This window comes from Callorhinchus milii, unplaced genomic scaffold (genome assembly GCF_018977255.1).
Source record: "Callorhinchus milii isolate IMCB2004 unplaced genomic scaffold, IMCB_Cmil_1.0 Scaffold1, whole genome shotgun sequence".
In the NCBI taxonomy this organism is placed as follows: Eukaryota; Metazoa; Chordata; class Chondrichthyes; order Chimaeriformes; family Callorhinchidae; genus Callorhinchus; species Callorhinchus milii.
This window is the reverse complement of record NW_024704742.1, coordinates 64,820,318-64,845,924: the sequence shown is the minus strand read 5'-3', so window position 1 is coordinate 64,845,924 and position 25,607 is coordinate 64,820,318. Positions and strand designations below refer to the sequence as shown.

The following is a 25,607-nucleotide window of genomic DNA, read 5'->3' as shown; positions in this document are numbered from 1 at the left end:
TGTTTCCACTGGCAGGTGGGTTGGTTACCAGGGGACATAGATCTAAGATAATTGGCAAAATAACTGGAGGGGAGATGAGAATTTGTTTTACAGAGAGATGTTACACTCTTGAATGCACTGTCTGAAAGGCTGGTGGAAATAGATTCAATAACAACTTTCAAAAGGGAATCGGATAGGTACTCAAAGGAAAAATTTGCAAGGTTATGGGGAAAGAGCGGAGGAGTGGGACTGATTGGGTGGCACAGGCACGATGGTCTCCTTTGCTGTAATATTCTTTGATTCAATGAATTCTCCTGGTGTTCTGGTCAACAATCCCTCAAATTAGTCATTCACTTAATGGCTGTTTGTGGGACATAGCTGTGTACAAATTGGTTGCTGCACTTGTCTAAAAATAGTCACTGCACTTTACATTAAATTCTGTGAAGCCTTTGCAATGTTGTCCTGATGTGAAAGGCGCTATATCAAATGTAAGGATTGTTATTCAGTGCCTTTTCTCTATACCCTCTGATATTGTGCCAAAAAGTTTATTTTTAAATGCCACTACTGACTCAACTGCAACAGCCACCTCTGGCAATTCATTCCATACTCGCAATCCTCCAGCACTTTTCCCTCTACCCCTTTCATGCTCCACATTGTAATCTTAAATGCATACACTTGTCCTTAAATCACTCGCAGAAATAGTTATTTATTATAAGTCTTCATTATCTTGAATATCTTCAGTAACTCTTGATAGTTAGCTTACATGTAGGAATATTTCAGCCAGAGCCCAAGCCTCCCAGGAATCCCCCATCAGCTAACCCTGACATCTTACACAAGGAATGACTACAGTTAGTTATTTAAATAGCAATGAGTGTGGGGAGAATATAGATACAATGAATACATTAACCATGTCAATACAGTGCTGCTAAACTAACATTTTATTCATCATGGATGAGCTTTCAGCCATTCTGCATTCTGCCCCCCCACCCCCCCCTTGAAACTCCATCCTGGAGTCCCTCTCACTCACTTACTCTCCTCATTCATCGCCTGCCTCAAGCCATACCTCTTTGTGCTTTCAGTCATTTTTCCCGTCCCTACTTTCTCTGGCTGCCATCCCCAGCTTGGGTGCTCAACCAGTAGGGTTAAACCTTTGCAAATGCCCCCCACCCCACCTGTGAAAAGTCCTGTAATGTAAATTGTACTGTACAACTAAAGGCATTTTTGTAATAAAATAGTAACATAGAAAAAATGGTAAATCTTTATTTGAAAATGTATATAAAACAATGCATCTGTGGTGCCAAAATACAGTATATAGAATAGCTGCACAAAAGATGATATCCACATTCAATTACAGTACCTGCAAAATGTTCAGTTTGAAAGAAGGAGACAAAGGTGACTGATTGTTCAATTGCTCTAACCTTTATAACCTTTAACCTAGTCTGTTATTTGGTATCTAAGTAAATCACCCATTTCATAACAAACAGCCATAAAGAGCAATATGCTTCTGGTGTATTCCATATTGACAGCATCAGGAGTAAAGTTTTCTTCACACATTTGGGTTTGGCTGCAGACTCAAAATATAAAGTAAGAAATTCCTTGTGCTGGTATGTCTGATGACTGCTGATGTGTGCTTATAGTGGGATTCTCCCAAGAATTTACAGAGACAACATATCCTATATTGATTAAAATGTACAGTACACCATTAGAAAGACAGATTTACCAAGTCCACTAAGGACAGCTGAAAGAATGTGGAGCAGATTATAATATAAAATACTTTCTTGGGTGGTCAGAATAAGGTTTCAGGTAACAAAAAATAATGAAAATTACAATTCTAGTGACTAAATACTCAAAGGCACGGCTGGTGCATGGAGAGACGGCAGCAGGAAGGTGGTGGTCAAGGCTAAACAAAAATGAAGCAACACCTTAACCTCAACAGACGAGAGAATTAGTTAATAAATCAGAGACACAGAGAGAGAGATGCAACCTATACCAACCTCACACATTTTATTGGTTTGAGTGACATAGGAAGAGCCTGAAAATAGTTTGCATCCCTGCACTCCCAGTCAGGCCAGAGATACATGGCAGAGCTGAGACTCTTACAAAACAGACCAGGGGTGAGAGAAGGAAAAACATAGTGAAGCTGTAAAATAATCCTTTGCATACATTTTAAACCATTAATTTCTCTTCCCACCATCCGAATACCACACCAACAAACAAACATATTGCTATTTAAAATGTGTGTTTTTCCTGATATTCATTTACTTCATATAGTTGACAAGCAGAATGCAGTGGCTACAGTTGGGGAGTTGACTCAGCTTTCTCTGCTCAGTTACTCCAGTCCAGGAGTGAATGCATTGTGTTGCTTGTTTTTGGAGTAACAATAACAATAACAACAAAATAAAGTATATAAGTAAATTACCCATTTCATAACAAACAGCATAAGGAGCAATATGTTTCTGGTTTATTCCATATTGACAATAAGGTTGATAACAGTGGTTTCCCACTGTTGGTTCACTTAGTTTGGTCCTGGACTTTTCGCTTCTAACTTGGTTACTCCATTTTCTTTGCAATTGGAACTGTAAGGAGGCCGATTGGAATGAGAAAGAAGGCGCTGGTTGCAGTGAAGCAGACTTCCGCTCCTGCGAGCCAATAAACTGAAACACAACGTGTGCAATTCAACCTCATGCTTGCAGTACACAAACATAGCTTATCACTACTACACCACATAGAAATCAGCAGCACTCAGCGAAGGGGAAAAAAGTCTGTTAATAATTGCCAGGTTTACAGGTCGCACCTTCTAAATGAGTTAGTGATCAGGACATACACTGCAATGAAACGTGCTGATTTACTAAAACTAACAATTTCTCTGCTACTCTTATCTTTTGGATGAAACGTTAAGATTAAGTCCCTCTGCCTGTCCAGGTAGATGTTAAAGAAAAGGGAGTCTCTTTCAGTGTCCTGGCCAACAATCCCCCAAATAAAATTGGTCACTCACTCCATGGCTGTTTGTGGGACATTGCTGTGCACAAATAGCTGACGTGTACTCCCACAAAATAACTCATGACTACACATATGAAATCTGACTGGAGTAAGCTTGCTAAAAGCCAGAAGTCAGAGGGTAATCAATCACAACTCACAGAATCTTCCAGTGGTAAACAGAGAGTTTGTGTCTTATGTCTCATTCTCGTTTCCCCTGGGTGATAGAAATTCTGTTTGAAAGTGAGCTGAATGTACGCATTTTGAAGACGCTACTCAAAAACTGCACTACTGAGCACGTACACACATCATTTAGTTCAGTTGAATCACAAATCACCATTGGTGACATAGTATGCTTCTATATACATAGCATATTGTGCATTCTTTTTATATTAGTAATCTGATAGACAATGTAGGAGTTGTCACAGTAATACATAGGCTATGTAACCGCAGTATATCCAATCATATTTTATGAAATGTCTTCTTTTCTGGGTCCAGAAATAATTTGTATTTTTATAAGACATCAAAGATACATCAGCTTTTGAAGACAAAAAGCCAGTTTTCAATCATTAGAACAACAAAAAGGAAGTCTGTGTGAAAGTCTCAGGGAGGTTGATGAATATCTGAGTAAACTGCTGCATAAAACCAGTGTTAACGGAGAGCAGGAATGCACCACTACTGAGTAAGGATTGCATTAAAAGGACATGAGGGGCGCTATATAAATGCAAATTGTTGTTGTTTATTGACAATGTGGAATTGCTATGAGATGATGAGTCACTGGAGCAGAAAAGCCATGCTCAACTCACAGAGAGAAGTTTTCATTTGAAACATGAACTTGCCTTGCACCAACTGTGGATTGTGCTGGACATATAAAGTTATAATGGTAGAAGTTATCACAGTCGAGAATACCTCCCATACCTTTATCCCTGGTTGGATTGCCTGTTTGCTGGATGATGTGAAAAGCCACAGATTCTAATAATAAATCTTGCATTTGATGTGCCACCTTATCACGTCTTCGAGATGTCTCAAAGCGCTTCACAGAATATATTGAAAGTGCTTCACAGAAACTGACTGTTCTGTAGTACAGAGCCACTGTGCTGCTCATTAATTTTATAGTTGAGTAATTGATTAGAGAACAGAAGCAAACATTGGCTTAAGGACAGACTATCTACATCACCCACTACTTGCACCAGTTTTTTTCCATTTTTTTNCATTTTTTCCATTTCCCACATGTGGCCTCTCAGATTGAAATGATTCATTAGTACCAAATTAAGAGCAATTTGTGTTTGGAGACCACACCCACTAAAAACTGGGTTAAGATTGTCCAAAGTGGTTTCCTTGTATCATGCCTTACAGTCAGCACACAGAGCAGGCTGTCATCCCAGCAGTTTTGTCTGGGTTCGAACGCAGATCCCAGAAATGAAAGGTCAGTGACTAACTCCAAACAATACAATATTCTTGAGAAATCAAATACAACAACAAATTACATTTGTATAGCGTCTTTCACGTTGGGATCTCAAAATAAAAAAAATCTAAAGCATCTCAATATTATCTCTTAAAAAATAGTTATTTTGAGTTTGTGAACTCTCATAAGGTAAGAACTCTAAATAACATCACAATTTATCTTTAATAATAAAGCCTGCTTTACTTTTTAATAATAATAATCCTTGCATTTGACATAGCGTCTCAAAGTTCTTCACAGGATGTACTGTAAAGTATAGTGACTGTATTTTCCGGGCGATATGCAGCAACAAATAGCCATGGAGTGAATGACCAATTTTAAAAACCTCTGCATACAACAACCTGCATTTATACAGCGCCGTCACATGGGGTACTGGCTCAGAGCACTGATTTCAGCACAGACTTTTCCTTAACTTCATGCTTACCAGTCGCTGCGACAATTGGTCCTAGAGCTCGTGCCAGAGCTCCCAAACTGCGAAGAATTCCCATTGTGGTTCCTTTCTGATCGGCTCCACCTGAATAAAGAGCAGCCTCATGAAGTATAGCAACAACAACAAAAACATGTCATCACGTAGCTCCTTTCCTTCTGGATGAATGTCTTGAAGCAATGTGGCTTACCAAGGAGAAAGATGGGGAGAACTGACCAAAGCCAAGGTCAAAACTTTTAAAAAGTTTTTAAAAGTGTTTTGAAGGCAGGGAGAGGAGTTACAAGACAATGGGAAACTGGGAGAGAATTCCTAACAGCAGGAGCATAGTACAGTGACTGTGTATTTTGTAGACCAATGGTTTACTCCTGCTTACTACATTAATCCGCAACATTTTCAAGAACATTCAGACAGTAATCCTGTGTTGTAGGTGAATGTGTAGCACACTCCCTCATGTGAGTTTCTATGGCTATGCCAATTGGCATTTCAGAGGCAGGTGCTTTAATGCACAAACCCCTGGTTTGGTAATTATGTTTCCACCCTCCCCAACAATGCAAGTTAAATGTCAAGCTGAATGTTCATTGAACATGTACATTTTATACCATGTCAAATTACGCTGAATAAAATGAAGAAACTTTTTTTGAAAAGATCATATTGTTGACTGCGGGGTAGTACGATCACGTTTTTGGAGGGAGGATTTATACGTTTTCTCCTATTTATCTTTTAAGGTCTCCTAAGCCTTTTTCCACAGCCTTGTCTGCAGAACGAGCAGACAATCTGCTTCGGGGTTTGTGTCAATGTTGCCTGTGAAAGCATCAGAGGCTCCACCATCCTCATTAAAGAGGAAGTGCCCACCCACATTCAATAACTACCATTGACAGCGTGGTGGTGGTGATGTCATGGCCAGGGAACCTGCAAATTCATTTGAATGAAGACCGTTAGTATGTTGTCTTTGTGTTTGCAAGGTATTGTTTGAGTCATTTACACCCCACAGGTAGCAGGAAATGTTAAAGGATGTTACTGTCTGAAGGAGGCCTATTTTACACGAAAACTCATTGTCCGTAAGAATGTGTATTGTGTGAGTGTGAGAGTACCAGCTCACTCCTCTGCTCAAACCATAAGTGACAGTATTTTATGTATGACGACTCCGACTTAAGTTAAGGCTTGGGGGTGTCATCAACATATATCTGTGTGTCCATTAAATGTTTTAAAGTTATTTCGAGAAGTGCATATTTTAAATTTGTTAATATAAACAGGATACTGGTTTTGTCCTCCTGACTCGAGAAGCCCCAACTCTAATCACTGAAGCATTGTATATAAACTACCAAGCTCTGTGACAACAGCACAGTCGAGCCAGGAAAGTCAGTCCACAAGGTCTCAAATGGCAGTCACTGCTGAAGCACCACCCTGAGTCAGTGCTGAACAGTAAATACACTGAAATCATATCTCGCTCCAATCAATGCAGAGGCTCATTTACTGAGAGAATCCAACACATTATCAATCGTTAATTTTAAAGTCAGAGCAGAGGAAGAGATCTCCCAGTTTGTACTTCTCTGCAGTGGATACGAGTAGCAGGGAAGCAGGTACATCCTCGGCTGTTTACAGTTCAAACATATCTGGCAATTCTACAACATTTAGAATACAAATCAAGTGAAAATTGTACATTTTCACCTGTCAAAAGTATCCAGACATTATCAGACTTACCGAACGCTGACACGAGTGTGGACAGGCACGGGACAACTACAGCAGCAGCTACAACAAATAAAGCAGCATGTCAATACTATATATACAAAAAAAAGCTGTCAGCACGTCCCTTGATAATAATAATCCTTGCATTTGATATAGCGCCTTATCATGTCTTTGAGACGTCTCAAAGCGCTTCACAGGATATACTGTGAAGTGAATTGACTGTATATTCTGGGATGTTAATGCTGGGATGAAAGGCCTCCTGTATTGACGATGTCTGCTTCTATGAAGGCTTAATAGGCAGCAGTGGCCTTGGGACATTTCCTCCAGAAAAACGATGGATATCATGTCAATCCACGAGCCCTCAGATCTGATGGGTTAACGTACCCTCAGTCCAGGGTTCAATCCCAGATCCTTGTGGCTCCCAGAAATGAGCCTACTTACATTTGGAACTTTTTTTAAGATCGTGGATGGCTGATTCCATGCCCCCCAAACAATAAATGGAAAAAAAAAGAGGAATATTTAATAATGAACAGCTCCACTTGTCCAAATTTTAATAAATTTAAGTTTGGGTCAACTGCCTCTGGGTCAAAAGGTATTAATAATAATAATAATAATCCTTGCATTTGATATAGCGCTTTTCACGTCGGGAGGACGTCCCAAAGCGCTTCACAGAACACACTGTAAAGTGAATTGACTGTATATTTGTGGGCGAACGCGGCAGCCAATTGCGCACAGCAATGTCCCACAAACAGTCGTAGATTGAAAATGACCAATTTATTATTGTTTTTAGTTTTGGAGGGATTATTATTAGGCTCTGTGTGGAGTAAGGAAACTTGCCCAAGGTTTCGCCCTCTGCCTGGAATTGAACTCAGGTCTCTCACTTGCAAAGCGAGTGCTCTAACCACTGAGCTACAGGACTCCACATTGCGTTAGTGTTCTATACCAGAGTCCAAGCTCATCATGGTGGGTGACGAGGTGGTGCAGAGTTGAAGGCAGACTACACTGCCATCCTTGAAAATCTGTCGTGAAATCACATTTCCATCTGCTTTTTCTAGTGGATGTTAAAGGTGTATCGCATTGTTTTGATGAAGAGCAGGGAGTTCCCCAGTGTCCTAACCTCCCTCATCCAATCATCTTATTCACTGACAGACAGGGCTGTTCCTGGCTCACGCTAATGCATTTCACTAACACTTCACATCAAAGCAGTTTGAGACGTTTCAACTTGATAATGACCTACATCAAATACAAGTATTACTAACTGACTAAATTGCCCCAATATAAATCCAGAACCATTTCAGTGACTAAATTACAGATACTGTAATTGTCTAGCTATTTTCATATAAAAAAATAAAACAAATCCATGTTTTATTTGCTATTCCTCTGCACCTTTATACTAGTATTTACCCAAGGCACAGTCAGATAAGTAACAATAAATGGAGCACAATAGTAGGCTATTCAGCACACAGTTCAATATTGTGTTTCACTGGTTTCATTGTTTATAGTCTAGTTTAGGAGATAGATTATTCATTAACACAAGAGCAAACAAGACACAAGTGCTCCTACACAACACCATGTAGAGACAGGGTTCTGCTGTTGAAGCTGATTATAATCTGAGATGTCACGGGGAATGAGGAAAATGAAAACCAAGGTGAGAGGGGTTTCCATTGAGGAAGGGAATGGATTTAAGTTAAAGGACAGTATTTCTATGTTTCTGTACAAAACGTATTACTTTAAAAACACACAGGTAGATGGAGTGGGGGGGGCATAGGAGGAAAATAGCTGAGAAAAAAGATTCAGAGGTAAATGTTTCTCTGAGGAACAAAACCTGGGTTACAGCCAGGTACAACATGCGCACCAATCACTGGGTCAAGCTTGCTCACTTTAATGCCTGTTATATTACTTTGCAGTCAAGGTAAAAGCCAAGGGCTGAAGTTTTACAATGAATAAATAGAGGCAATGAGAGGCAGAGTTGAGGCGGCAGGTGGGGAAAACGGATCCAAACCTTGCCACAAAAGATTTATTGTCCCAGGTCAGTGTAAAAGATAGAGCAGTTAGGCAATGAAACAATAATAAGAATAATCCTTGCATTTGATATAGTGCCTCATCACTTTGTTGAGGCGTATCAAAGAATGGTGAAATTGATACAACAACAACATGCATTTATATAACACCCTTCATGCGGAGTAGCATCCTGGGGCGCTTCACAGTGGCGGAGTCTGACAAAGAGCCAAGGGAAGAGTCAGTGGTGGGGAATTGACAGTAAACACAATCAAAAAGGTCTTTAGGGGATATTTGAAAATGGGGTGAGAGGGAACAAGGCAAAGGAATCAAGGGGGTGGAGTTCCAGAATTTCGGAGTGTAGTAGCTGAGAGCACAGCCACCAACGGTGGAAAGGAGGGCATGAGGGACAAACAGGAGGCCGCAGCCAGCCGAGCGGAGGCAGTGGGTGGTGGAGTGGGGGGTAAGCAGTTCAGAGAGGTAGGGAGGTGCGAGGGAATGAAGTGATTTGAAAATGAGTGAGAGGATCTTGAAGTCGATCCGTTGGGTGATTGGGAGCCAGTGGAGCCTGGCATGGACTGGTGTGATGTGGGTATGGAGTTTCGTGCCGGTGACTATCCGGAGTTTTGAATTAATTGAATTTTGTGTATGATGGAGCTGGGGAGACCAGCCAGAGGGGATTGGAATAGTCCAGTCGGGACGAAGGCGTGGACAAGGATTTGAGCTGCATCGGTTGTGAGGTACCAATGGAGGCGTGCAATGTGGCGGAGGTGGAAATAAGCAGGAGACTGGTCAGGGAACGGAATGTGTGGTAGAAAGGATAGCTGGGGATCGAACCTGACAACTTAGTTAGATAAGAATCAATTTGTGTACAGTTTTACCAGAAAACACAGGATGTCTGAAAAATAACTTACCAAAGGAATAGAGGAATAGTCCGATGTAGAGGACGATCACTCTTTTGGCCCAACCAATCAGAATAAAAGCTGGAATTAGCAGGAAAAATGCCTGAGAAGAAAAGGCCACAAAATAATCAGGTCTCCTCACTGCTGCTTCACAGATTCTACAGGTCTGGATGACTTTATCAATGAGGAGTAATGGCATTCATATAAATGAACTCAAATTGAGACTCAAGTTGAATGGTTGGTGGATAAAAGCATGATCCAGGGGATATGCCTTTGCCTTATCCGGGCTGAAGCTGAGAATAAGTGCCTTAAAGGATCTTAAAGAAAGGTCTGGGTTCAAGCTCCACGACAGACTTTGAGCTCATAGCCTAGGCTAACACGTCAATGCAGTGCTCGGTGAGCACATTGTTGAAGATGCCACCCTTTGGGTGAGACATTAAAACAAGGTCTCGTCTATTTGCTTCCCTAGAAAATACACAGTTATTACTCTTTCACTACGCAGAAAAACGTAGAAGCAGAGCTGCTTCTATCAAATCCATGGATTATTATTAATATTTATTGAGAAGGGAGTGAAAAGTCAGCCACGGATCCCACTGTTATTAGCTATCTAGTGACCTCTGCTGGAAAGGAAGTGTAGGTTGATTTTGGGTGAGAGCAGGAGCAAGGTTGGGTGCTATGGTCTCTTATGGTCCAATAGTTTGCCAACACTCATTGTTTGAGCTCAGTTATGAAGAGTGCCTACAATCACCACACTTTACAGCTAATCCTCTGAAGCGCTTCGAGCTTATTTTTAATGGGGACTTGGGTGAAGTACTGGAGAATTGGAGGTCATGGAACCATAACTCAGCAAAACATCAATGCCTTCAGGAGAAAAGAGGGGAGCAAAAACTGGCAAAAGAACAAAGCGTTCAAGTAATGAAAAGTTACCCAACAATCAAAAGCTACCGGAAACATTCTGCCAGGTATTTTAATTACAGAATCCTCAAAGAAGATACACGTGTTCCACTGTGACATTAGCACAGGCTCCACAGCCAGTTGCACACCAGACATTTGAAGGAGTGGGCACTTGGGGACCATCTATTATAACAGGCTATAGAAAGGAAGGGTTGAGATATGATGCCAAATGGACTGACCCAATGGTTGAACCAGAAAAACAAGCAGTTGTGTAAAAGGAGGGATAACTTTTTCCTTTCTCAAAGTATAACATCAATGAAACAGCTTTTGATGCTGTTATGGCAAGATGGTAGGACTGGTATTGTGGAAGAGGAAATAATAATAATAATCCTTGCATTTGATAGTCTCCCGTATCACTGCACAGAATATATTGTAAAGTGGGTATATTTTGTTGTCGAAATTAAATATAAACAAAAATATGATCAAATGGGTTGAAGGGCCTTCTTCATCCAAATCTCTCTTATGAACGGTTTTAGTTTATATTCAGGAGGCAGGTGAAGTTGAAGCTCTTAATTTCCACAGGATCTTCTCTTTCAGCCCATGCAATACATCAAGATTTATCCTATTGTTTAAACCAAAACCATTGTTTTGGTTTATTTGGCTCACAGATGCACTCAATAAGAAAAATCCTTGGCGTTGTTGGTCTATGCACAGCTTTTTGAATCCTTTACTTACCCTCTTCACAACCTTAATTTCATCTCCGGGTTTGATTCTTCGAGCATATCCTCCTTGAATCATTGCCATTGTGATCCCAACAAAGAAAAACATTTTGCCCTGCTGCATGCTGTGCAAATATAAATGGTGATAAGTCTCAAAAAAGTATGTTGCACAAGGTGTTGCCTAGACAACAACAACTTACATTTATATAGCGCCCTTCACACGGCGTAGCTTCTCGGCACACTTAACAGTGGTGGAGCCTGACTCCTAAGTGAAAGGGAGGGAGGAGGTGACAGTTGAAGAGGAAGGTCTTCAGTTGTGATATAAAAGAGAGGAGTGGGCAAGGCGGAGGGATTGAAGGAGAGAGCTCCAAAGCGTCAGGCCATAATGGCTGAAAGCATGGTAGCCGATGGTGGAGCAAAGGGGACGAGGGTCAAGCAGGAGGCCAGACCAGCCGAGTGGAGGCAGCGGGTAGTGGAGTAGAGAAAAAGCAGGTTGAAAAGGTAGGAAGGTGCCAGGGCATGAAGGGATTTGTAGACGAGTGAGAGAATCTTGAAATCGATCCGTTCAATGATAGGGAGCCTGTGGAGCCTGGTTAGGTGATGGGAGTGCGGAGTTTAGTGTGGGTCAGTATACAACACAAATGTGAATAACTGAAGACTTTAGGCAATAATAATAATAATAATAATGATCCTTTCATTTGATATAGCGCTTTTCACGTCAGGAGGACGTCCCAAAGCGCTTCACAGAACACCCTGTAAAGTGAATTGACTGTATATTTGTGGGCGAACGCAGCAGCTAATTGCGCACAGCAATGTCCCACAAACAGTCGTAGATTGAAAATGACCGATTTATTATTGTTTTGGGTTTTGGAGGGATTATTATTAGGCGTGTGGAGTAAGGAAACTTGCCCAAGGTTTCGCCCTGTCTGGAATTGAACTCAGGTCTCTCACTTGCAAAGCAAGTGCTCTAACCACTGAGCTACAGGACTCCACGCAAGTTAAAAAAAATTAATGTTTTCTATTATTAAGCAATATTCTCAATGGATTTCGGTTTTACCTGTGTGTGTGTTTTTTAAACTTACTCTTTACTAAAACAATTATTCTCTGGTGACTTAAAATATCTCAATAACAGAGACCAATAGGTAGCACTTACCTGTTAAAATGAAATCGCTGATGAGTGAGAAAGCCGAGTGTGTACTCCAGGCCAGAGAAGAGAAACAGGTAAAGGAAATACACCAGTCCCAGAACTTTAAGGTTCTTTACACCTGTATGAATCCAAAAACAAGCCACAAGTGCATAAGTGCATTCAATATTTCATTGACATTATGTAATTATTACAGACAATGAACCTTTTGCAATTTTTCTTTTTAAAAAGGCGCGAACTTAATGTTTCGGGAATAAAATAGAACTTTGTGCAAGGCACTGAATATTGCTGACCCATACACAAAAGCAGCCCTTGCTAAGCAATGGAAATATAATAATGATAATTCTTGAATTTGGTTTAGAGCCTTATCACATGCTGTGAAATAGACTGTGTATTTGTAGGCAAACCCGGCAGCACAATTGCACATAGCAATGTCCCACAAACAGGTATGAAACGAGTGACCAATTTTATTTGGGGGATTGTTGGCCAAGACACTGAGAGAAACGGTCTTCTCTTTTCAAATAGTGTCATGGGATCTTTAGCATACACCTAACGTCTCATCCGAACAACGGCACCACACCCCCAGTGCTACCCTGGAGTTTCAACTTAGACTATGTGAGTTTCAGTCCCAACGTGGGATGCAAATCTACGACTTTCTGACTCAGAGGTGATAGTGAGCCAAGCTGACACATATAAATAGTTAGAGACAATGTTATGCTCAGATCAGCGTTGTACAACCAGGTATTGCAAGAACTTTATATAACTTGAGGGAATATGAAAATTGCAACCTGCATCTTAGTTCTATCTTTATCTAGAGTAAGCCACAATACTTAATAATAACATGGGTTATTTTTAAACAAGTCTTTTAAAACGGTATACACAGGAAAGGGCAAAACTGCGAGAGGTGATCTTTATTGGTGACAGCTGTATTAAGGACAGATGCATTAACAATTTGCTTTTATAGAGTCTTTCATATAAGATAATGTCTGGGAGCGCTTGACAATGGTGGTGTTGGATGTCTAGCAAGCGTGAAGAGGGAGGTGACCCTCTCAGTCAAAGAAGTAGGTTTTAAGGTGGGATTTAAAAAGAGATAGAGGGGGGCAAGGCAGAGGTATAGAGGCAGAGATGTCTGAGGTGAGGAGCATAGTAACTTGGTGACCTAAAGGGGCGGGCAGAGGAGTGAGATAGGAGCAGATCAGTGGCAATTTTCATTTGCCTTTGCATTCATTTGATTGATCAAACAGAAGTGCTCTGCAGAGCAGCTATCTTACAAGCAACAGACTCCCACCCAGTTACTATCTGCCCTGATAGTGATGTGATACTGATAACTGTCCAATCAATCAATTAATTGATTAATTAATTCCTGTCAACTGAAAGTGCTAACTTCTCATATCCTACCATGAAGGAGGGTTCTTCAATTCCACCAGCAGAATGTAAGTTGTAATCGAATTAGACAATTCTCATAATATTCTACTGCAATGGGGTGTTGACTGTTGAGCACAATAGTGACAGATCTTAAGCAAAGTTAGTACAGTATTTGGCAAGCAGTCAGTTCTTTGGATGAGTTCAAGATCGTGCGTTACTCAAGTGTCATGGAGTCAAACTTCAAACCAGATAGTGTACTGTATTATTGCTTTAAATACATCCTCAAGAAACATGGCGGAATAAAAAAAAGGCTTAAAATAGATCTTGCAGGAGAGACGCTGGATATTTACACACCTTCTAAAGAGCGAGAGTCTTTCTGTCGTCGTTGGACAGCGGAGAATTGAAAGAGTGCTACTGGACTTAGGAGGTCTATGGCTTCCTGAAATCTGGACAAGACTGAGGAGACCTGTGCAAGACATTGAAAGAGACAACAAACAACTCACATTTATATAGTGCCCTCCACGTAGGGTAGCGTCTTGGAGCACTTAACAGTGGTGGAGGTTATCACTAAGCCCACTGGAAAGACACATTTCAGACACAAATACTGAAGCTTCTTATCACAACAGTAATTCTTTGCAAACCTTCATGTTTGCTTCTTGAATCTTTAAAGAGACAGTGCCTTTGATCCAAAATATTTATGTGCACAGAATTACATAGAATGTACAGTATCGAAACAGGCCATTCAACCCAACCTAGTCTATGCCGATATTTATATTCCACATGAGCTTCAACCTTACCTATCCCCATCCCTAGCCTTCCCCCATACCTCTCTATTTGGTTCTTTCTCATGTATGCATTGGGTTTCCTTTTAAATGCATGAATGCTTTTCTGCTTCAACCATTGCTTCTGGCAGTGATTTCCATATTCCCACCACCCTCTGTGTAAAGACATTCCTCTCTTTTTGATCTGCTACTGGTTATTTTATACTTATGCCCCCTTGTTAAAGTTTTGCAAGCAAACAAATGGAAACCGTTTACCTGATTGAATCTCTTCATAATTTTCAACACTTCTATCAAGTCTTCTCTCGATCATCTCATCTCGAAAGAAAAAGCCCTAATCTTTCCTGAGAGCGTGGTCTTGCATTCCTGTAAACATCCTAGTAAACCCACACTGTATTTTCTCCATTGCTACAATATTCTTGCAAATTTTTTTGCTGTGTCCTCCAAAGTTTGAGAAGTGGAACCCTGTTATAATGCAGGAGTTGTAGTCTATAAAATCCCAACCAAGGTTATAAAGGGACACAATGACCAGTCAGCAATTCAGAATTTCCACATTATAATACTACTCAAACTTTGGAGGACACGGCAAAGGATTTACAAGGATATTGTAGCAATGGAGAACATTCAGTGTGCATGTGTATTACAAAGTGTTGGTTCTATTAGCGCTTCAACACACCAACTAGTGTGTGGGGAGCCAAAACAACCAGCTTCCAAATCATCAGGTAGCCACCAATGTCACTTCCTGTATGCTGTACAGGACAACCCAATGACCTGATAATGGGCCATTTTGGCTTCCAATGTACGGGTTGGAGTTCTGAAGCACAGGTGGAACCAGCAAACACATGTTTGAATTTTTCAGGTAAGTAAATGTCAAGAGTCCACACCCCAATAAGTGAACCTGCGTCACAACAAAGTGCATTATAAAGTGGTTCTACTGAAGTTTGAATCAGACACCAGAAGCAAGTCTGTCCAAAGAACTTATTGTGAGAGCTCTCCGTTGGTTCCTCTGTTTTTCTTCGTCTTAATTCAGTTGCTGACTCTTATGGTTTATCAAGAGAACAGAACGGTCTGGGTGACTTTTACAGTCCAAGCTCCTAGAGAGTGAGTTGGTAGCATAAAGTCTCCTCTCTGAGGAAATGAATGTTAAAGTGATTCTTTCATTGTCAACTATGTAACCCATTTGCCTGAACAACTACCCATTGACACCAACTACAATTTATACTACAATAAGTATCCTTATACTGTTAAGATGTGCTCCAGTCCTGTAATTTGCTATATTCTCCAGTTTTCACCATTAGATTCATCTATGTTAATTATTTTATTAATTTTCTCCCTACACATTACCCTGTTGGCTGCTGCTACAAAAAAGCATCTCAGTGGAACATGTCACTTGTTTCTTACCCGTTTGTGTTTGGGGAGTGTCTCAGGGAGGAAGAAGAAGATGAAGAGCAAGTCGGACACTGCAAACATCAATGCCAACTGTGCCGGCTGCAGGAAGAATGCCTCATCTTTCCCAGCGTTTGAAGCAAAGTAGGCCCCCATCATGGGCCCAATGGTGAAGCCGAGAGAGAAAGCAACGCCAATCATTGCCTGTGGGATGGCAAAACGTATGAAACATTTTGTGGTTGCCTATAAAAGCCATGTCTTGTTATACATAGAAATAAAATTGAGCATTCACTTCATGGCTGTTTGTGGGACACTGTAATGTGCAATTCGGCAGCTGTATTCGCCAATACAAAACTGCACTTTACAGTATATCCTATGAAGCGCTTTTGGATGTCTTTCGAAAGGCACTGTATAAAATGTAGAACAACAACTTCAAAGATGCTTTGTACACATCTGTGAAGCCTGGGGATTTTCTTTTAGCCAACTTCCCCCACACCGGGCTCCCTCTCAGACTTTGCAAAGTAGTTGAGACATTGTCCCAATGTGAAAGGCACTATAGAAGTGTAAATTGTCATTGTAGATCAAGAGCTCAGTTTTGGAAACTGCAGGACAGAACAACAACTTGCATTTATGTGCCCCTCACACAGGGTAGCATCTCAGAGCACTTGGCAGTTGCGGAGCATGATGCCGAGCCGGGGGAGGTGACCATAAGCACAGTCGAAACAAGTCAGCTCCCATCATGAAGGGACACAGTTTACATACTCTTAATGCATTATAAACTGTTCAATGTCTCCTAGTAAGTTCCCTCCCTCTGTAACCTCTTCCAGTTGATTCCTTCAAGTAGAAAATTCACCACAAGGTTAGAAACCACACAAGCAGCAGCTGGGAACAAGTTGATAATGTATTTCCATTGCGTTGATTAAAGTTGGAGACATTGGCCATAACCTACATGTTTCCATTTGGCACTGTTTTCAGTCATAAGTATTGCACTATGTAATTGCTAGACTGATGGACATCAATACTCTCAGGTTCAGGTTTAAGTTGGATTTTTACCATTCCTTTACTACGAGCCTGTGGTGATGGCAGGTCTGCAATGATGGCTGTGGACAGGCTGACGTTCCCTTTGCTCATTCCCCCGACAACTCGAGAGAGAAGGAAAAGGCCAAAGTTCCTGGAAATAGCCCACAGTGCATAAGAAGCAATCAATCCAGCCTAGGAGAGGATTCAACAAAGAAACAAGCACTTTACAAACAGATTCTGAAGTTCAATTTATTTTGTCACTATGGACAATTCCACAGAAAGTATTAAATTAACTCTTGTCATTAAAAATGGACATTGAACTTGCAAAGAGAACAAGTATGAAGCCCAAAGAGAAAGTCATATGACTCTTAGATTATTATGAATAAATTATATATACTGAATAACTAATAGAAACAAGGCAGAATTTTATACGTTAGTTTAATGCTGTAGCTAATGGCACCATAATATATAATTTTTACCTGTAGTTTTTAAATGCATTAATTTTAAGCAAGATCTTATAAGAGCTAATTTAACTTTTATAAATCCAATTGCAACTAGAAATATTCTTACGCACAACTAAATTGTATTATGCAGTATTGTGTCTACAATAACAACTTGTATTGATATAGTGTCCGTCACAGCAATTATATGAGATTTCGTCAAACCCACAATTTAACTGTAGGACTAGATTCATTTTACCTAAATGAGACTATATGAGTACAAATAGTAGTTGTTATTCCTTAGAGACAGAAGAGATTGAAGCAGTTATTAAGGCACATGGGACTAAGTTCATATTTCTTAACAACCACTGAAATAATTTTCCCTCAATATCCTGCAAAATCCGTTGACAATGTAAACACAAGGTGACAATGTTAAGACAAGGTGACAGTTAAGGAGTGGCCCAGTGGCCCTCCTAAATGGGTAGCCAAATTGCTTGTTGCCATGCATAATACATACAGATTGAAATGGAAGTAAACCACAGACTTATTTTTGTGTTATACAGCACTCTTCGAGGCCCATCTATATTAGATTGCTGTCTGAGTGCATTTGTTATTACACATTAATGTGAGTAGCTCGTTACAGTGTTTGCAGTTCACCATGAACTAGGATTCATTAGCAGCAACAACTAAATGTATCCCTCTCATCTTTGCCAGATTCTTCTTTGACACCTTGAACTGTACTCTGAAGTAATTCAACCATTACAATGAATGGTAATTGCATGGTAATTTGTACAGAGATCAGCCATCCAGCACAATACCCTCCTCAGCACACGTAACCTCTGAATATGAATTCTGTATCAAGAATAACTCTCCTTGGTCTATAAAGTGAAATGAACTCTTGTTCCACAATTAGCCCAGGTCACTATGTGGTGCCTCGCTGCTTCACACATAATGAGTCATTTCGCTACCGTCTATTTAGCAGTCACTTGCTTATCAGCCAAGTACAAGTTATTTATTGTTAAGGTTCTCATGGTGTCTTATCCCGATTGCACCACCTTTTGTTGGGTACTGATTTCAAAATAATCCTGCCTCTTGCATGCCTGATATTTTCTGCACTGGGAACCTAACCAATAAGAATTCCAGAATGCACTCCTGAGCGGTGCAAGTAAAAATCAATAGCATAGCTAAGCACTCTTCTGAGAATTCTTCTGAGAAATCTGTATTCAGTCTAATTTGCTTGGTTTGATGCCCAACTGAAACACATTTAGATCATTGGGTTCCTAAAATATTTAGCTTCCTTCAACAACAACTTGCATTTATGCAGCGCTCGCCAAGCAGGGTAACGTTTTGGAGTGCTCAGCAGTGGTGTAGCTTGATGCTGAGCTGGGGAGAGGAGGGAGATGACCGTAGGCACAGTCAGAGGAAGATCTTCAGGTGTGATATAAGGTTCCACTAAGGTAGATAAGGGAGAAGTGGTGGAGCAGGATGACATGATCAACTTGATCAAAGACAAGGGAGAGGTCCAGGAGGCAGAGGGAGCCCTGGTCAGAGAGAGAGAGACTTCATTCCTAACCAAAACTAAATCTAATATTATGAAGGATTGATTCCTGGGTCCAATTTGCGCTATTTCTTAGTAGGATTCCTTAATAAGGAATCCTGAGGATAACCAGAATTAAGTCATACCACCGAATGCTACTGCAACTCAAGCTACTTCCCAAAAATACTGAAAATTACATTTGAATGTTAACTTTTAATTTGGATTCCCCCCCCACCCCCCACCCCACACACACACACAGCAATAAGTTTGAACTTCGGACAAACCTACTGTAGTCAGCATCATTAACAGTCTCCGGCCAAAATAATCCGAAGCAGCACCAGTCACCGGGGACAAGAGGAACTGCAACAAGGAGAAAATGGTTCCGATCAGCCCTGGAGAGGGTATAAAAGAAAATGGAAAACAATCATGTACCATTGAATCAACAATAACAAATTACAGTTATATACTGCCTTTCACATCAGTGGGACGTCCCAAGGCACTTGACAGTTAAGGGTTTGCACCCGAGCTGGGGGATGGAGTCAAGAGAATTTCAGGGTAGGCGAAGTGGGAATGGGAGTGTGGTCAAAGAGTAAAATCTTGAGACAGACCTTGAAGGAGGCGAAGGGGAGGGATTCAGGAATGGAGTCCAGACAGAGGGGGCAGAAAAGCTGAAGACCTGCCCGCCAATGGTGAGGTGGGCAGAGCGGGGGGTCATGGAGGAGGCCAGTGCCCGCCGAATCAGTCAATCTCCTTCAACTTCCCACATCAACATACCCTCAAACCTGGAACAAGTTGCTATATCAATTTAGCAGCTTCTGCTTTCTAGCGCTGGGTCTACTTATAGAAGCCTGAAATATTTCATCATCGTAGGCTTAAAATCATGGTCTTAAAATTTAAGATTGTGCAGAAACTTTAGAAAATTCTTAAATTAGGCCTTGATGCATAAACTGGTCTTCCCCACAGAAATAGGGTTTCAAAATTAAGACTAAATGTCGCAATATAGCAAAATTCTGCACAATCTTAAAATTTTAACATAAAAGTTAAAAATCTACTGAACGGTCCTACAAATGCATGATACATATAACTTCATCTGCGGAATGAAAAATCGATGCTGTGGACTGTTCAGCTATCTATTAATGCCTTGCTTCACATGACTCAGGAAATCTCCACATTTCCAAGTCTCACTGAACCGAAGAGAATTGGTCAATATCTACAACCACTTGTGATTTCTTCTAAGCGCGTCTCTTCAATTAATTCAACCCCAGGGAAACTCCACTTCCTCCCTCCTCCAAACTGCAGATCAGTATTAATTTTTGATATGGTATTCATGTTAACCATGAAAGGAAAGGCGCTGACAGAATCAATCTGTATGGTCTTTCTTGAGGGGCCAGGGTGAAACTTAAGTTCTTCCAACTGCCTCCCAACTGTCCTTTAAAACCACTATCCGTACTCTGACTTGCTCATCTTTCTCCAATCCTGAAACATTCCCGCCTCCACCACTACCTTTTCCCTTGAGCTGCTGAGACTTTCATCCATGCATTCATCACTTTCTGTTTTGACTAGGCTAACTGTTTGCTGGACTCCCCATCTTTTCCCTACACAAGATGTATACTATCCAAAACATTATTATTTAATTTAATGCGGCAATGCAATCTTATTTAACAATTTTCTTATAAACAACGTGATACTTACCGCCAAAAAGGACACTGTTATACTTTCTTTCAGACGGAACCCCAATCACGTCAGCAAACCAGTCCACGGAGTGCTGCATAGACTGGTAAAGGCCTCCCTATTAATAAGAAAGGACATCAAGTTGAGCAAGGCTTGGGTGAGGAAGAATCACGATTAGTAACAGCAAACCGTCACTTCATTTGCAGACCATTATTAATCTGTCATTCTTCCAAAATACTACTAGCAGCGACTTGGTTGCTAGCTCCAACTTGCACAACTTGTCACTGTAATCCATTTGGTGACAATGAGGCCTGAATGTAAAATAATAAACAATAATAATAATCCTTGCATTTATTATAGCGCCTTATCACGTAATTGAGATGTCTCAAAGCGCATCGCAGAATATATTGTAAAGTGTATTTTGTGGGTGAAACGCAGCAGCCAATTGCGCACAGCAGTGCCCCACAAACAGTCACGGACTGAGTGACCAAATTATTATTATTTTTTGGGAAGGATTATTACCCTGGAAAGTGATCCACCAATCGACTAACAACTGGGTTCCTACTTACTACTAGGAAACAGAGGCGTGCGGAGTAAGAAATTTGCCTAACGTTTCGCCCCGTCTGGGAATCGAAATGTGCGTAGAAAGGACAAAAAAAAATCATTAAGGGAGGGAAAGAATCTCATGTTTCTGAGTGCAATTTGGTAAATGAACAATTCCTCTGGCATTGCTCCCAGAACTGTTTTTTTTCTGCGGTGATCGAGATTGCACCCTCTCGTCTCTTGTGCTGAATTAGCCTAATGGATGTGAGAGTGTGAGTTGCCTCAAAGGTAATCAGTGTCAAGGAATCCATGCTTCCAAATACCCAAATCTGGGTCTCAAACTTCCAAAAGGCTGGGAGACCCATTATCCACTATTCATGAATTCATGATCAATGATCAATCAACCGGATCAGCTTCTCTGATCAGGGCCCAATTTCTGATCTTAACCCAATGGCTGAGAAATTAGATCTGTATTAATCTGGTAAAAAATGTAGGGAGTCTATGATTGCTGCTGAGACTTCACGATCAGGATGCTGCAGGAGGATGGAGAAATGTTACACTTAGATTCAAGTGCAAACCTCTGCTACTCATCTTCTGCCATTTAGGAACATAAAAAATTGGGAGAAGTCCATTTAGCCCAACAACCCATTTCAAAAACTTCCAGACAGCGGACACATACAACCAAACCTTTTATCACAGGATTTCTTCCAGACATCCAATAGATTTGCACGTTCGGCTTATTTTGCAACAAGCAGCAGGAAAGCTTGCCAAACATCTATTTCAATGGCAAGCTATCCGGTTTTAGCTGGTTGGATTCCAGCAGTACCCAAATGGACACTCCGGGGTCTCCAAGCCTTGGTTTTTGCCAACCTGCGCCTAACACTTTCCGGAATTAGGTAAGCAGGATACGTCCCTCCAGGGAGAGAGTGCGCATTCCATTCCAACAGTTTATTGTATCGCTGTTTTGTAACGGGTGTAAGAGGACTTTGTGGACAACCTGTACAATGTGGAGCAAGCTGCACAGCTTATTAATTATACAGTCTTGCAAGATCGCTTTTGTCATCTCAAGAGCCCATTTCCACCCCCGTTCATTGCAAGTGTGACTCAACTCTGTTTCCAGTCAGATATTTCACAACTCAGATGCATTGATGAGTTCACCGTAGATGTCAAAACAGACCTAGTTTGGGCCTAATAGAAACAAATTCAAGTTTAATTGCCTTGCAAATGCAGATTCCTTACAGATGTGGACATGAGTGGATGCAGTTTAATTAATGTTGCCTGAAAGATTGGGTTATTGGGGGGCATATGTTATACTTCATACATACATCAGATTAATAGTTCGCTCAACAGAGTTGCAAATTTTCAATAGTTGTAATTCTACAATAGTTGCACAATTGCAATGAAATGGGGCAGCTAAACAGCAAATTTTTTTTCTCTTGTCCTCCCATTGCTTTACATTCAAATGCAAGTCTGGGAGAGGGAGGAGATGACCGTAGGCACGTTCGAAGAGGAAGATACAGATACGATCTGAAGACAGAGAAGGAGGAGGCAAGGCAGAGGGATTGAGGCACAGAGTTCCATAGTTTCGGGGCGTAGTGGGTGAAAGCACGGCCACGGATGGTCTCACACTCACTAGGAACCAGAGAGCTATTGGAGCCCGCAAAAATGGACTTTAGCAACGTCACTACCTTCAGTAGAGGAAGGAAGGAAATTAAACAACAGAAACATCAAAAAGAGGAAGAATCATACATTTGAACATTAAGATATACAGTACATTTCCTGTGTCTACTTACACGGTCAGTCTTGCCATAGTAATCCAGCATGGAGGGAAAGAGTGGCAGAATAAGAGTAAATCCAAGCAGGTCAATGAGAAGTGCCAAAAAGACAATAGTAATGACACGCGAGGAATCCTGGTTGGCCTTTGATCTGCTCTCGAGTTGGCTGCTCTCTTCAGTGTGGCTCTGCTCCTCGTTTCTCTCCATGTTTATGCAGAGAATTTACAAGGAAATAAGATTCAAGACTTTTTTTTTCCCAGCTTCACATTCTTTGAGGCTGAGGAGAGAGAAAAGACACGTATGCAATCTGCTGACTCATGTTTACTTCCTTTATCAGAATCCAGTAAGATTTTGACAGCAGTCATCACTCATTCTTCTGTGCAAAGATTTACAAGTTACAATAATCTTGGAATTGAATGAAGTGATTTCTGTGTACCACAGAAACCATACCTTTGGGACGTCCTCCCGACGTGAAAGGCGCTACACAAATGTAATCTTGTTTTTGTTGTTTAACCTATATAGTACAATAATTATCCTTGCATTTCATACAGCAGCTTATAACATCTCAAAGCGCTTCACAGGATTATTATTTTTTGGTCAGCTGAGTGTCTGACACATGTATCCAAACCAAACTGAGTTTCCATGATCCCACCTACGCATGGAAATCCCAGAGATAGATTGTTGGAATGAAATGAACACTTTCCCCCTGGAGGGACACATCCTGTTTACTTAATTCCAGGAAAGTATTAGGCGTAGGTTGGCAAGAGCCAAGGCTGGGGACCCCAGAGTGTGTGATGGGGTACTGCTGGAGTCTAACCAGCTAAATCTACGTAGCTTGTTGTTGATATTGGTGTCTGGCACGCTTTCCTTGCGCTTTCCCTTATACTGCGCATGCGTAATTCAATGCAGTGATGGGTCAAGACTCCGTTCCCATGATTCAACTTGTCATGACCCACTGCCACATGTGCACTTACCGACATGTGCACCAGGATGTAGAAGCAAAGTGTAGAACCCCCATTACACCCCCACTCGAGATGAACTAACTCAGCGCTGACCTGGGTCAAATCCTGAACCAGATTGAATAAACTCACTTATCACTGCTGTTTAGAATTTATTCCCACCTCAAACAAATCAGTGAGCTATCCCCGAACTGGAGAGCCTGGCAGCAATGTATCAGGTTCTCTAAAACAGATGAGAAGACATGTTCATGCATGTCCTCCTGAATGTTCAGTGGAGCAAAAGCCACAGGGTCCTTCTGTGCTGAAACATCAGGTTATCTGGTAGACAGTGCAATGCAATTTACAATGATATAGGATGTGAGGATGTCCCAAATGCTTGATAAAGCTGGAGGACACTGAGCTGAGGGTGGGGGGTGAGGGGAGTGGAAATACAATCAAACAGGAACATTTTGAGATGTACCTTAAACAAGGGGAGTGAGTCACCGGGACTCCGGATAGAGTACCAGAGAACAGGGGCATTTTAAAAGGGGTCTGGAGTTAAGAAGCGAATCTCTTAGCTCATGTTCATGTGAGTTTCGCCCACAAAATATACAGTCAATTCATTTTACAACATATTCTGCGAGGCACTTTGCAACGTTTCAATGATGTGATAAGGCGCTATATGAAATGCAAGGATTATTATTATCATCACCCCAGGAACCCAAAGCCCAGCCTTCAGGCTGACTTCAAGTCGGTGTCTGCACTTAGTCAAGAAGTCTACAGGCCACAATCCAGCAGTGCTGAGTCACAGGAGAGCTGCTTTCTGAGTTCTTGTCTGTGTTGCTGCTGTTTTCATCTCAGTTGCCCCTCAAGCTGGTTGCAAATAAACGGTAGCATGGCTGAAAGAGTTTGTGCAAGTGTGGTTAGTTGTCTGTACAATTTGATACTTTTTGCGGAGTGGAAAATATTAACATTGAGTTTGGGAGATCAGCCTGTTTTTCTTCTCTGCCTTTATTACTGCAGCACTAGTTTATCAGGTTAAACCGCATCTATTAGCATATCATTGATACTGTGCTTTTTTTTCCTTAAACAGAAAGTGTTATTATTACAGTTGTAGCGTTGCTTTAAATAATATTTTGCATGTAAAAATACCGCACTCCCCATGCTTTCAGCAGATTGACCCTTACTTTTTCCAATTAAAACTCGCTTCAGACAACACAGGTTTGTTTAGCTGCGTTTGAAACCAATCAGTTTGCTTGTCAATCAGCAGCGACACGGAATCAGTGGCGAGCAATGAATGGCTTTGGAAGAGGATTGGTACCTTTTTACGATCAGGACAGAGGAGGGCGAAGTCCCTGTTTTCGCACTGAAGGAGTGAACTGTTTGACTCGATTCCTGCTGCTTTGTTTGCTCCCGATTCCTGGCTGAATCGCTTCTCCGGTCTCCCTTTTCTCCTCTGAAACCAGAGAATCAGGAAGCAGTGTCACATTTCATCAAAAACAGCAGCGCATGCGTTTGAATGCAGGAGCAGCAGCAGCAGCCCTGGGAGCCCTGGGACTGAACCCAATAGGTCTTTTAACTGGATTTCCAGTAAATACATAAATCGCTTTGTGAAGGTGGGGGGTGGGGGGGCAAGTGATAAATTTGGTGCATATTTAACCGCAATTGACAGCAGCCGGAAGGAAAGATGCCTCCGATAGCATCTGACTGCAGTTTATACATTGCGCAGGCTGAGTTGTCACATTGCTCTAAACATGTATAATAAAGTAACTGGTTAAAGCAACACGGTGGAATCTCAATTTCGTCTGATGTTGTTGCGCGATTCTTTTTTCTCTGAAAAAAACCCTGAATTAATAGTAATAATCTTTGCATTTGATATAGCGCTTCATCCTGTCCTTGAGACGGCTCAAAGCGCTTCACAGAATATACTGTAAAGTGGATTGACTGTGTATTTTGTGGGTGAATC

The 25,607-nt window shown here is 41.2% G+C and overlaps 1 protein-coding gene across 2 annotated transcripts; it reads right to left on the bottom strand.

Annotated features, from left to right (window-relative positions):
- Positions 1 to 1,219: 1,219 nt before the first annotated feature.
- mfsd10 (major facilitator superfamily domain containing 10) lies at positions 1,220 to 25,201 on the bottom strand. Of its 2 annotated transcripts, none has more exons than XM_007905257.2 (13): positions 24,963 to 25,201; positions 22,722 to 22,980; positions 20,407 to 20,503; positions 19,003 to 19,106; positions 16,771 to 16,929; positions 15,733 to 15,921; positions 13,907 to 14,018; positions 12,197 to 12,308; positions 11,060 to 11,168; positions 9,443 to 9,533; positions 6,546 to 6,593; positions 4,842 to 4,931; positions 1,220 to 2,633 (listed from the first exon to the last, which is right to left on the bottom strand). In XM_007905257.2, exons 2-13 carry the CDS (start codon positions 22,908 to 22,910, stop codon positions 2,530 to 2,532), a joined length of 1,404 nt encoding a protein of 467 aa, XP_007903448.1. In that variant the 5' UTR covers positions 22,911 to 22,980; positions 24,963 to 25,201; the 3' UTR covers positions 1,220 to 2,529. The 2 variants fall into 2 exon arrangements, with proteins under 2 accessions (XP_007903448.1, XP_007903451.1); XM_007905260.2 differs by lacking the exon at positions 24,963 to 25,201 and adding an exon at positions 24,354 to 24,392.
- Positions 25,202 to 25,607: the final 406 nt, after the last annotated feature.

Coding starts and splice junctions, on each gene's coding strand:
- mfsd10 (XM_007905257.2), bottom strand. CDS start 22,910: ATGGAGAGAAACGAGGAGCAGAGCCACACTGAAGAGAGCAGCCAACTC. Junction 14,019..15,732: donor CACTCCCCAAACACAAACGG/GTAAGAAACAAG, acceptor TGTCTTGCACAG/GTCTCCTCAGTCTTGTCCAG. Junction 6,594..9,442: donor ACTATTCCTCTATTCCTTTG/GTAAGTTATTTT, acceptor TATTTGTTGTAG/CTGCTGCTGTAGTTGTCCCG.